This window comes from Apteryx rowi, unplaced genomic scaffold (genome assembly GCF_003343035.1).
Source record: "Apteryx rowi isolate R43461 unplaced genomic scaffold, aptRow1 scaffold_556, whole genome shotgun sequence".
In the NCBI taxonomy this organism is placed as follows: domain Eukaryota; kingdom Metazoa; phylum Chordata; class Aves; order Apterygiformes; family Apterygidae; genus Apteryx; species Apteryx rowi.
The window spans coordinates 82,989-94,163 of NW_020450823.1; the positions used below are offsets into that span (position 1 = coordinate 82,989).

General features: G+C 42.4%; 1 protein-coding gene across 1 annotated transcript in view; it reads left to right on the forward strand.

The window, feature by feature from the left end:
- The window catches only part of ARHGEF5 (Rho guanine nucleotide exchange factor 5), a 16,780-nt gene extending 10,432 nt beyond the window's left edge, over window positions 1–6,348 (forward strand). Inside the window, exons 8-15 of the mRNA XM_026081612.1 lie at window positions 1,171–1,300; window positions 2,219–2,293; window positions 3,597–3,686; window positions 4,028–4,182; window positions 4,835–4,996; window positions 5,408–5,478; window positions 5,798–5,902; window positions 6,194–6,348. Of these exons, the coding sequence (XP_025937397.1) occupies window positions 1,171–1,300; window positions 2,219–2,293; window positions 3,597–3,686; window positions 4,028–4,182; window positions 4,835–4,996; window positions 5,408–5,478; window positions 5,798–5,902; window positions 6,194–6,348 (943 nt within the window). The remainder of the gene's footprint in view (window positions 1–1,170; window positions 1,301–2,218; window positions 2,294–3,596; window positions 3,687–4,027; window positions 4,183–4,834; window positions 4,997–5,407; window positions 5,479–5,797; window positions 5,903–6,193) is intronic.
- The last annotated feature ends 4,827 nt before the right edge of the window (window positions 6,349–11,175 follow it).

An 11,175-nucleotide genomic window follows, 5' to 3' on the forward strand; every position in this document is an offset into this window, starting at 1 on the left:
GGTCGGTCCGTCCGTCCGTCTTCCCCCCCATCCGTCCGTCTTCCCCCTCCTTAAGAAGACAAAGATGACTCTCCTGGACAGTGGTTTTTAATCTGTGTTCTTCAGACTACTAAGAACGTGAAAAAGAAAATTATGAAAAGTGGGCATCTTGCCAGCATGCTTAAACTGGCCATCCAGGAACCTTTAAAATGGATTGAAAATCCTAGCACCAGAGAACACATTTGGTCTTTCTTGCTTTAGATGATGGATGATCTCTTGCTCTCCTCTTCCATGCCCAGTGGCACAATCAAGCCTTGCTCAGGCATGGGCCCAGTCCTGAACAAGGTTTTTTGAATACTTCTGCACTGCTTCCCTCCATAACAACGCAATTCCAATGAAGCTATATTGATTCCAGAAAATCTGTTCCAGGACACTGTTCACAATAGGCCATTCAAACACTGTCTCTGGGTGCTGCTGACTGGCAGAGACCTTGTCTTACAACTGATTCCCCTCAGGCAAGGCTCAGTTCCACACGGAAAGGACCTCCAGGATACTGTCTAGGGCAATGTGGGCCCGATAGCTGCTTGTGAGGCACTTCTACTGGGCCTGCAACCTTCCTCCCCATATCTTCAAGGAGATGGGATTGGCTATTCTGGTAGTAGATGCTACTCACATACCATTAGCCTTGTATCTACTATAACTTGGGGGGAAGGCAGCTCTTCCCAGAAGTAGCAACCTTCTGCTCATTCATAAGCACAGCAGGGTTGGTTCTGCTGCTGACCTTGTCAAGAGAGGGGAGGCAGCTGTTTCTAAACCCTAGATAAAGCTGCTGGGGCTGGACCACTCAGTGTAAGGAAAGAACACCAACCACCACTGTCTCTGTGAAAGGTGCCCTTTTGGTAGGGGGAAGTGCAACACGGATGTTACTTCTGGCCTTTTTTCTGCCCCAAAGAAGAAAGATATAATTGCAGTTGTACTGCCTTCCTTCTATAGCTGTTAGAAACCCATGCTCCCTTGTCCTCAGAGTGTCTCAGTTTCTTGACATCTCCTGCCACATGGACAAAACCTGACCCCAGTGGCTTGGATACTCCAGCACTCACTGAAATCTGGCACTCTTTTTTCCTCCTGTGTTAGGAAGAGTAATCATTTGTTCTGATGCCTAGATATCTTCTCTCTTTACCACCCCCACAGAAATGGAAATGCAGGGTTCCAGCAAGTCCTGGAGAGACTGGAAAGTGATCCAGTATGCCAGCGCCTCTCACTTAAATCCTTCCTCATCCTCCCTTTCCAGCGCATCACTCGACTCAAACTCCTCCTACAGGTAACTCTGCTGGTTCTCTGCTTTCCTACAACTTCTCTCAAGCTACCCTTCTTCAGGTCTGAAAGCCATATAAATATGAGCAAGCTCCAAGCACTGTGAGGAGAGACTGCATATAGGCCTTAGCATTGCATCTGTGATACATTTGGCTAGATGCTCTAAAGCCACTCCACTGTTACGTTGTTAATATGCCTTTGCAAAAACAAACCCATTTGGCAGCGTAGAAATGTCTGCTGTGTGTTAGAGTAGCACCATGAATTGGATATGATAGCCCCTATGAGCCAGTGCAGTTTGTATACTTGCTAGGACTCTACTGCAACACTATTTCAGTTGTATTCCAATAAATAATTTAGAGTCTTCTCAGAACATGTTGCTTTCAATTTTATTGAACTAATTTGGCATCCTGCTAGGAAAACAATATAACTATTCCTTGGCTTCCCTTCTGGAAGGCAGCCTGTCTCTACTCTTTGCCTGCAATATTGATTAACAGGAGCCTTCCAGACAAGCAACCAGCAAGACCCCCAAAAATCAGTTTTGAGCTCTTTCTGTGAAATTCTTCTTTTTGATTATTCATGCCCTTTTTGGAACAGAGGAAAAGGAGTATCAAGCAAAGAACAGTTCTGCACTTAAGTCTGTTTCATGCTTGGATTAGTGGTTGCTTCCCCATGCCATGTAACTTGTTGTACATGACAGTTAAGTCTATGAGAATTTTCAGGGATGCCCTGTTCAATGCAGCTTGTCAGCTACATTCTGCATCTCTTAGATTTTGGTCTTGTTATCCCCATATCTCATCACTTACCACTGCTTTAGCCTTCCTTTAGGCTGGCACCTTGGTGTCTCTTTGTCTCTCCTCCCCCTCCCAGAGACATGCATCTAGCTTTTCCTGTCTGCATTATGAAAAACGTATGCATTCTCCTGCAGAATATTCTGAAGAGAACCCGGCCTGGATCTGAGGAGGAAGTGCAAGCAACGCAAGCTTATGATGCACTTGAAAAGGTAAGGCCATCAATCCATTCTCCATAGCCATGCACTGTCCAACACCCAGCTGCAGGGCAGCTAAGTGTGACTGTCTGTGTCATTGATCCTCACCATTGTCAGGGTTTTTGTTGTTGATCCTCACCAGTAACAAATTAGTGTGTTCATGTGATTCTCCTGCATGTGCACTGGTAGGTTTGAGCAGAGAACACTAAAGAAGGAGCCAGCTGGGATGCAACTGAATGTTGGACCATTGATACCAAACTACTTTTTTCAGGACTTGCTGACTCTCTTCAGTCTCCTAATCACTGTTCCCCCTTCGTGGTCCTTACCTTTGTTTTTAATTAGCTATCACTCCCTACCCCCCCAAAAAAATCTTGCTTTTTTTAAAAAGGGGGGGGGGCATGGCAAGACACCATTCTGTCCATTGCATCCCTTCCCCTAATCTATTTATTAAGGAGACAAGATTCAAAATTGTCAAGACGCAACTTGTTATCTGGAATTAGTACAGCAGCATAAAGGAAACTTGTTCCCAGCTAGCTCATGTTCCATCTAGCTATCATTTGACCTTCTTGGAGTGTTACTCCCTTTCTTACAATCCCTCCCCTATTCTCCACTGCAAACCTACAGAGCAGTTTAACATGATGCATACTTCCTTAAAACTCCTACAACTGCATCTGCCTGCTGCACAGCTCGCATAACATTGCAGTCTGAGACAGGTGGGTAAGATGTCATACATTGAATCCTCCACAGGCTCCAGCTGTGTTCAAGACAGCCATATCTCTAGGATTTGTTTTGTTTTCTTTCCTCCCTTTTGGGTATGCATATCATGTACTCAGATACTGTTATGCAGCTGTCCTATATCACCTCAGTCAGCTACTTAGGCAACTTAAAGACTGAAGTACCTTTGCTTCATTGCAGAGGTACTACGTAAACTGGATTGTGGAAAACTGGGGGCTAATGATTATCTGATCAGCCTTCTGTATGTTTACAGTGCAGCCTATAGTAAAAGCCGCTTCCGAATGACCAGCAATTCAACCTCCCTCACCTGAAAGGAGAAGTCTCTACTATCCTTCCCTAGTATCCTAAAGTTAAAACGATACTTTTTACAGAGACTTCATCTGAAGAACATAGTCCTTAAGAAAGAAGGACAATCTTTGTGGATATGGAGAAGCCTAGTATGCGCTCTTGCAAAAAATACTTTTGTGCAGATGGACGATGCCCAAGGGATTGTGTCACTTGTGCTGACTTTTCAGGGTCCCCCCGACTGATTCCACCAAGCAGTTCTGCTCCCACCTCACTGATTGTTCCCTTTCCTCTGCAGCTCATCAAGGATTGCAATGAAAATGTCCAGCGCATGAAGAGCACTGAAGAGCTGATCTACCTCAGCCAGAAAATTGAATTTGAGTGCAAGGTGAGCTTGTCCATTCCCTGGGCCTTGCTCCAGATTACCATAGCCAAATGTCTTTTATCTCTTCCCTTGCAACGTCAAGTGTCCTCCCTTCTGTTCTCCTTCTCAAGCATATACAGAACTGAGAAGCCAGGGTATCATACACAGGTCAGCTCCTCATCAACACTTTCCTTGTCCAATCACTTGTGCCAGCTTTAAGCTGAAGGCTCCTTCCATGACTTGCTGCCGTCCAGCTGGAGAGATAAAAGCACTACACTAGTGAAAGGTGCAAATGCAAATCCAAAATGTATGGATGCTGGTTTCCTTGTGCACTCTTGACATAAATGTTCATTTTTGTTTTGCAGATATTCCCACTCATCTCACAGTCAAGGCGACTTGTGAAGTGTGGTGAGTTGACAGCATTGGACTTCAACACCCTGAGTCCAAAATGGAAAGTCACCACCCGCCCCATCTACCTACATCTCTTCAATGACTGCCTGCTCCTGTCCCGGCCAAAGGAGTGAGTGCTCCAACGCAATTTTTGCTACTCCTTCTAAAAATCTGGACCTGTGCTTTGGTGAAAGTCCTTTCCCTCTGCCTGCCAGCAAGTGGCAGCATTTGCCAAGTCACTCTCCTAATCCTACATTACATGAGTATTATGAAAGTATGTGGAACCTGCTACTCTCTACTCTTAATTACCGCATATGATAATATAACAACATACCTTCTGGTCCCCAGTGCAACACTTTCTTTCTGTCTATCCATCTCTATAATGTGAAAGAATGTAATGATAAGAATTTATTCTAATTTTACTTAGTGGTAAATAATTTCTTCCTTAAAGACAGTATAAAGACCAGTGAATGTGCAAATCACTGGTATGTCACAAGACTGAAACAATACTTTTTTTTTTTTAACTATAAGCTATCAAAATTCTGACAAGACAGAGCTTAGTATTTCTACCCTTTTCATTAAGACTAAAGAAAAATCCCCTCTCTTTTCTCTGGATTTCTAATAGGATTTCCAGCAAGAACAAAGCTTAAGATGTCTGAAGCAGATGAGGATTCTTTAAAAGCTTCTTGCTTTCCTGACATCAGGAAATTACATGGACTCATTTCTTAACCCTTATCACCTTAAAACTAACAGCTGGTTTTGTACTTCCTCTTTACCTGCAGGGGTGGACGTTTTGTTGTGTTTGACCATGCTGCTTTCTCAGATGTGCGTGGGGAGAAGTGTGAGATGAAACTGCATGGAACAAACAAAAATGTCTTCCGTCTCTTTCTACTTCAGAATTACCAGGGCAAGAGAGTGGAGTTTCTGTTCCGTACAGAGACACAGTAAGAGCTCAAGGTTACCCTCGGTATATCCCAATCCCACAGCCTCCTACGGCCTGAAGGTGTTGTCTCAACTACCTGAATGCTGAATATCAAATGCAGCTGCTGAGTAGAGGACTCAAAGCTCATCCTCCAGCCTGCTGTAGTGTGAGCCCTTTAATGAACCACCTTGCTCTTCTCTCATTGTGGCTGCTCACACTACACTACCACATTATATCATACCTTTAGCCTCCAAAAACAGGAGTTTTCTGTCTTTTCCCATTCCCTTTTTCCATTTCCACTTCCCCTGCTTCAGCTGAGGCCCCCTCCCTGATCCCTTCTGCAAGCAAGCATGCACACGCATACATGCACACCCATCATCAGGCTGCTATCTCTCATGTTGACTTCTGACATCTACATGGTGATGTTTTCCAGAAGTGAGAAGCTGCGGTGGATCTCTGCTTTAGCTCCTCCGCGAGGGGAACTGGACCTCCTGGAATGCCCTGGTGAGACTGCTTGGCCATCGTACCAATGCGGGTGGGCTGGCTGAGAAGAGCTGGAGTCACTGCAAGGTGGAACATCCAAGAGTGACTCCAAGGTGGAACATTTGCCTTTTCATAAAGAAATAAGTTACTCACAGGCTTTCTCTCAGTGCCAGGTTCTGCCACCTGTTTTACCCATTTTTACTCCTCATATTAGGTAGAAGACCAGTGATCTCTCTTCCAGTTCTTTGCTTTTCAGTGTCTGAGTAGCTCCTTATCTCTGATGCACACAGGCTTACCATTGCTTTCCTAGTGCACCATTATGATCTTTCTTCCCCTTTAGATGCACCACAAGTTCAATGCATAAGGACATACAAGGCTCGAGAAAATGACGAGCTGGCTTTGGAGAAAGCAGATATCATCATGATTATGCAGAGCAGCACTGATGGTGAGCAGAATGAACATAGCTATCTTAAATTAGGGGTAGGGAGTTACTTTGGTAGTGCAAAGCTTTGATAACACAATCAGACTTCAGAAAGAGTCTCGTGCCTGATTCTTGGGTTGGGAGGAAGAACAGACTTTTTAATCTTCAAGCTATTTTATTTGGAAGCTGGAAGGGAATCTCTATGATCTTAGGGCCTTGCTCTAGACTTCTTGTTTAGAAGGGGCTTGTTGGGAAGAGAAAGGGAAAATTCTCTGATTATTTTTCATCCTGTTGCACTTGTTCCCACACCCACAGGATGGATGGAAGGAGTGAAGCTTTCTGACAGGGAGAGAGGCTGGTTCCCCTCAGAACATGTGGAGCTGATCTCCAGCAAACATGCACGGCAAAAGAACCTGAAGGAGGAAGAACGTGTGAAGAATGCTAAGCAGCAGGTCTTCTGCAATAAATAAGACTCTACTTTGTTTGGACCTGTACAGTCTCCCTGCCATGGAGAAACCACCTTTTTCTATTGTGCCTCAGAAGAAACACCTTTGCAAAGAGCATAATACAGCACTTGACAGAACCAGGTGCTTTTGCCAAAGAATGCGGGAATTCAATCAAGAAAAATCATTCACTTCCTTTGTGTCATCATGATTACAGCAGCAGGAGGAAAAAGGTTGCATGCATTGCTTGCTTTGTGTTAGTAGGGAGGGACTTTAATCATACAGAAGTCTGGGATCTGGACTTCTGAAAAATCTGTTCCTGGTTTTGCCACTGACAAGTTTTAGGACCTTGGGCAAGTCGCTTCAGAACTCTGCCTCAGTTTTCCCATCTGTGAAATGGAGGGTAAACTTACCTACCTCACCAGATGATGTGAGGCTAAATTCAGTAGTATTAGTATACTAAGAGCTTCAAGCTCCTGAGAAGGTGCTAAGTGCAAAGCACAATATAGTCAAGGAAAATTTTCCATTTGAGTGTCCTCTTGATATCTTGATAGTTTTGATCTCCACAGTCTAATTTCTATTTAGGACAGTTTAACTACTTGACAGTAGAAGTCTGCTGTTTTTTAAATAGGAACAGTGTTTCTTGGTACCTGAATTTAACTCACTCTCAGCATAATGTTAGTCTGTGACAGCATCAGAAAATCCACTTGAGTTAAGTAAAGTTTTCGGAAGCCACCGTGATTATTTCCCCCAACTTTAGTATCAAGTTGATGAACTTCAATTTCACAAAGGTCACCTCTTTTCTGAACAAGTGTCCCAGGAAGGCACCTGAACTCACCATTTTTTTTTAACCATTCCTCCTACTCAAAGTAGAACAGTCACTTTTGACAAAGACTTTTATGACATGTTGGTACATGCCCTGTACAAAATAACCATGACTAGATATATGCAATAAAGTGGCACTTTCCTGCTGCTCTTAATCTGATAGCTGATGTGGTATTGCATGCACCATTTTGCACACTTACAGAAAACAGTGAGGCAATTAGCCACTGCAGATAAAGTCAAAAATACATACGAGGGACTTTGTTCTTTTGCAGAACTCTTTGGTTTTAACTCCAGTTTACATGCAGTCATGCTTTTGTGCAGAACCTGTCTATTTGAAGACATGATTTCAACTGTAAAATATTTTCCCTGTGTTAAGTGTTTGCATTCAGTTACATCAATGCAAGATCAAGTATGAGAACCAATACACCAAAGAAAGCAATGTGTAGCCTTTTTGACTTTAATATATTTGAAGAATTAGTTATCTTTGTATCTCCAGCTTTCTGTCTCTGTAATATTCTGCCTTTAATTCCCATTTACATTGTACCTGGCATAGCTTATTCCAGCCTATTTATGTTAATAATTTTAGCTGGATTAAAAAAAATGCTTTTAGTCCTAATAAACTCATGCACTTCTCCAGTTAAGATATACAAATTTCTGCTTTTCTTGTAATTTAGATTTTCATCTCAAATACAAGTAATTCAGTATTTTCTGGATGCATTAGGGCTTCACCCCCCCCCCCCAGCCATTTATTTCCCCTTTTTGAGTACAAATAGCTATACTAAGCAGGAGCAGTGAAGGAAACTTGCTTTACCAGCCATCTCATAAGACTCGTAAGAGCATTATTCTTAGTCTGTGTATGCCCTGAAGTGACTGTTACTGCAGGTTCTATACTGGTAGTAGTCATCAGTATATCAAGGTAAGCTAGAGGGATGACATACAGAAGATGGGGATTGAGCCCACTGTACCAGTTAAAGCAGGATGTGATGATCTGATTGTCTTTTTAAAAGTCAGTGGGTCCAGGCTACAATATGGCTATGCTTCTCTTTCCAAGAGAACTGAAACCTATGCCTAACTAAGAAAAAAAACAAAGCCTATCCTCAAACTAAGTGACATATGAAGAGTTATAATCCTCAACAAGATCTGTGAATGTGCCATGAACGTTCATGTGATCTGAAATATCTGTTTCTTCCAAATTGACCTGAATTCATGCAATACATAAAGGTGTTCAGGATCACTGATGTCACAACTGGGATACAGAACTAGGCAACATGATCAAATCAGTGTGTGCTCATGTAAGGTCTTCTCATGCAGGCAGTCTGATATATACCATATCAATGCCATAGCCATTTCAACTTGATCTTTGGTGTCTGTATCTGAGAAGGCAGGGCATAGAAATTGCCACTCTAAATCAGAGGCCATTTAGTTAAACATTTCAAAAGCTAAGAACCTGCTCTTTCAACTTTGACTCTGGAAAATAAGCTGGTAAGTCATTTATTAGGGTCTATCTTTGTTCTATCTTAAATTCTGCATGTGCTTGTTAGAATTCTTTTTGAGGTAGGAAACTTTAAGGTCACTGTTGTGATTAACAGCACTCTTACGCTGTTTAACTAGTTGTTTCAAAGATCAGCTTTTCCCTGTCACAGGTATATCATTAGTTTCCCGGTGTCAGGCTTTTTGTGTTTTAGGGACGGTTAACAATAACCTTATGCTTCAAAGAATAAGTGCTTATACACTGTTTTTCTTTGACTTCCTACATTTGAAATAGCCCACAGATTCTCCATTATCTCTACACGTGAGCAATTTAGCTAAATTTTAGCCCCATCACCAAATTTCATGAGCAAATCTGTACTGACTTTAATGCTTTTTGGCTTTTGACTAAAGTTTCATGCTTTTGACTAAATTTATACAATGTTAATCAGAAACTAGTAAAATTCCTCTTACCATTTCTTAGCACCTGCAACTGCACATACAATTAGAAGGAACCAAATAGACTGTAATAGGATGAAGTGGATACTTACTCATGAGTCAGGCTCTCTCCCTCCATTATGTAATGGGGATAACCTGATTTCCCATGAAATTTGTTTTAAACAGAAGGGTAGATTTTGTCAGCCAGATGCCTATACTCTTCTGGTAAGATCTGCAAAGAAGGTCCACAGAATAGAACACTGTATGAGAAATGGCCTTTTTATGTTCATCAGCAGGAATGAACACAACTCAAACATCAACCCTGCCTGTTCCCTGTTCCTCTATGTAATCAGCTTGAGACAACTATTTGAATGATAACACAGTGGCTACAGGAAGGAGGCAACTGCATGCATAAATAAGAACTTCACAGCTGTATGCATTTGAAGAGCCATAAAAACTCTTAACAGTACTTTTTAACGCTCCCTCCCTCCCCCCAAATGACACCACACATCGCAGTAGGAGCCATTATTTCAGGAAACATTTCCTCACATTTTAGGACATTCACATGAACCAGTGTGGTGGCTGGCAAAGTCTGAGGAAAAACAGGCTTGTGTTTCTATAAACAGAAGAGTCCTAAGAAGCAACCTCTTTCCCCTTCCAGCCCTGATAAGCTTTAATAGTCCTGACCAGCTTCCTCTACCCACACAGCTGCTGCTTTTTGCCTCACGAGCTACTTTTAAGCTCAGGCCTGGGCATCCAGACCCATGTTGTGAGTGTGTCTATGCCCAGCCCTGTCTTTGACTGTCTCATGCATGGACCTTGGACCTATGTTGTGGACCTTCGTCTCCAGTCCTGTCTGTGGCCCCCAACTCCTACTGCTCCTGACTAGGCCCCCTGGATAGATGCTGGACCTGACTCATCACCTTGCCTGGTCTGAGACTGTCGGTGAACCCTGTTATCAGCACCCTGCTCTGTCCACCCTGTTTAGATACTCTAGGACTTGCTCTGGTTGCTGATGGCACTATCAGTGCCTGTGCTGGAGTCGCACTGGCTTCTGGCTTGTCCTATTTTGCAAAGCAGCCCCGCTTTTGCTGTCCCCTGGCATGCTACATCCTCAATCAAAATGATACAGAAAAATCCCCCCATAATCCACCCAATAAAGCATTCCTGCCAATATCACAAATCCTTCTCACGTGTCACACAAGCTAATAATGGTCTCTAGTGACTTTCACCTAGTGACCTATATTCAATTTTTGTTATATGGTACTCAAATGCAGACAGAAATGAAATTCAAGGATGCTCATCAGGACAGTCAAGATCTGGAAAGAGTAACCATGTGGAAGTAAGAAATTAACATTAGAATCTTACAATCCACTCCCATCTGGGTAGATCCAACGTTCACATAGACAATATTCCGAGCCTAGGAGCCTCAAATCCATATATGTGAGTTATCTGACAACAGCAAAGTAGAAGAGGGAAGGTTTACAGCAAATAAAGTATTTTTAACTAGAAGTAATGGAAGGAAACTCAGATGCATGTGTGAGGGAACCAAAGTACATCAAGATGTACTACCACCACCTAACTATTAAAAAAAAACCCAAAAAACTAAGTTTTGCACACAATTTGGATGTTAATCTTCTATAGTCAGTGAAGAAAATATATATAACTCTAAAAAGTAAAAAAAAAAAAAAACAACCCACAGCCCCTGAAAATCCTGAATTGATCCCTCCTAAAAGAAAACAAAATTATTCTCTGCAGTTCTTATTGTCCTTTAGAATGCTATAAAAAAATGACAAGACCAGAGCTCAGTAAATAACCACAACATTGCTAGAAGACAGGAACCCCTAGAGCAGTTAGAGCAATTTTATCTACTATTCAGGAGGTCCCATTCACTCTGTTTGGTCAGCTGAATGCTGTTAAATGTCATTTAAGCTGCAATCACATTCCAGCCAGCTTTTTCTTGCATTTGGGAGCTGAACTAGGTGCACTCACGCCTTCATATTAACTGTCCTCAGTCTGAGAAGTGCTGGCACATATGTTTCAGTTTATACTCATTTAACTTAATGAGATATCTCCCAAGTGAAAGCATTTGCAGCAACAGGCCCTTCAGTGCTACAGCAAACC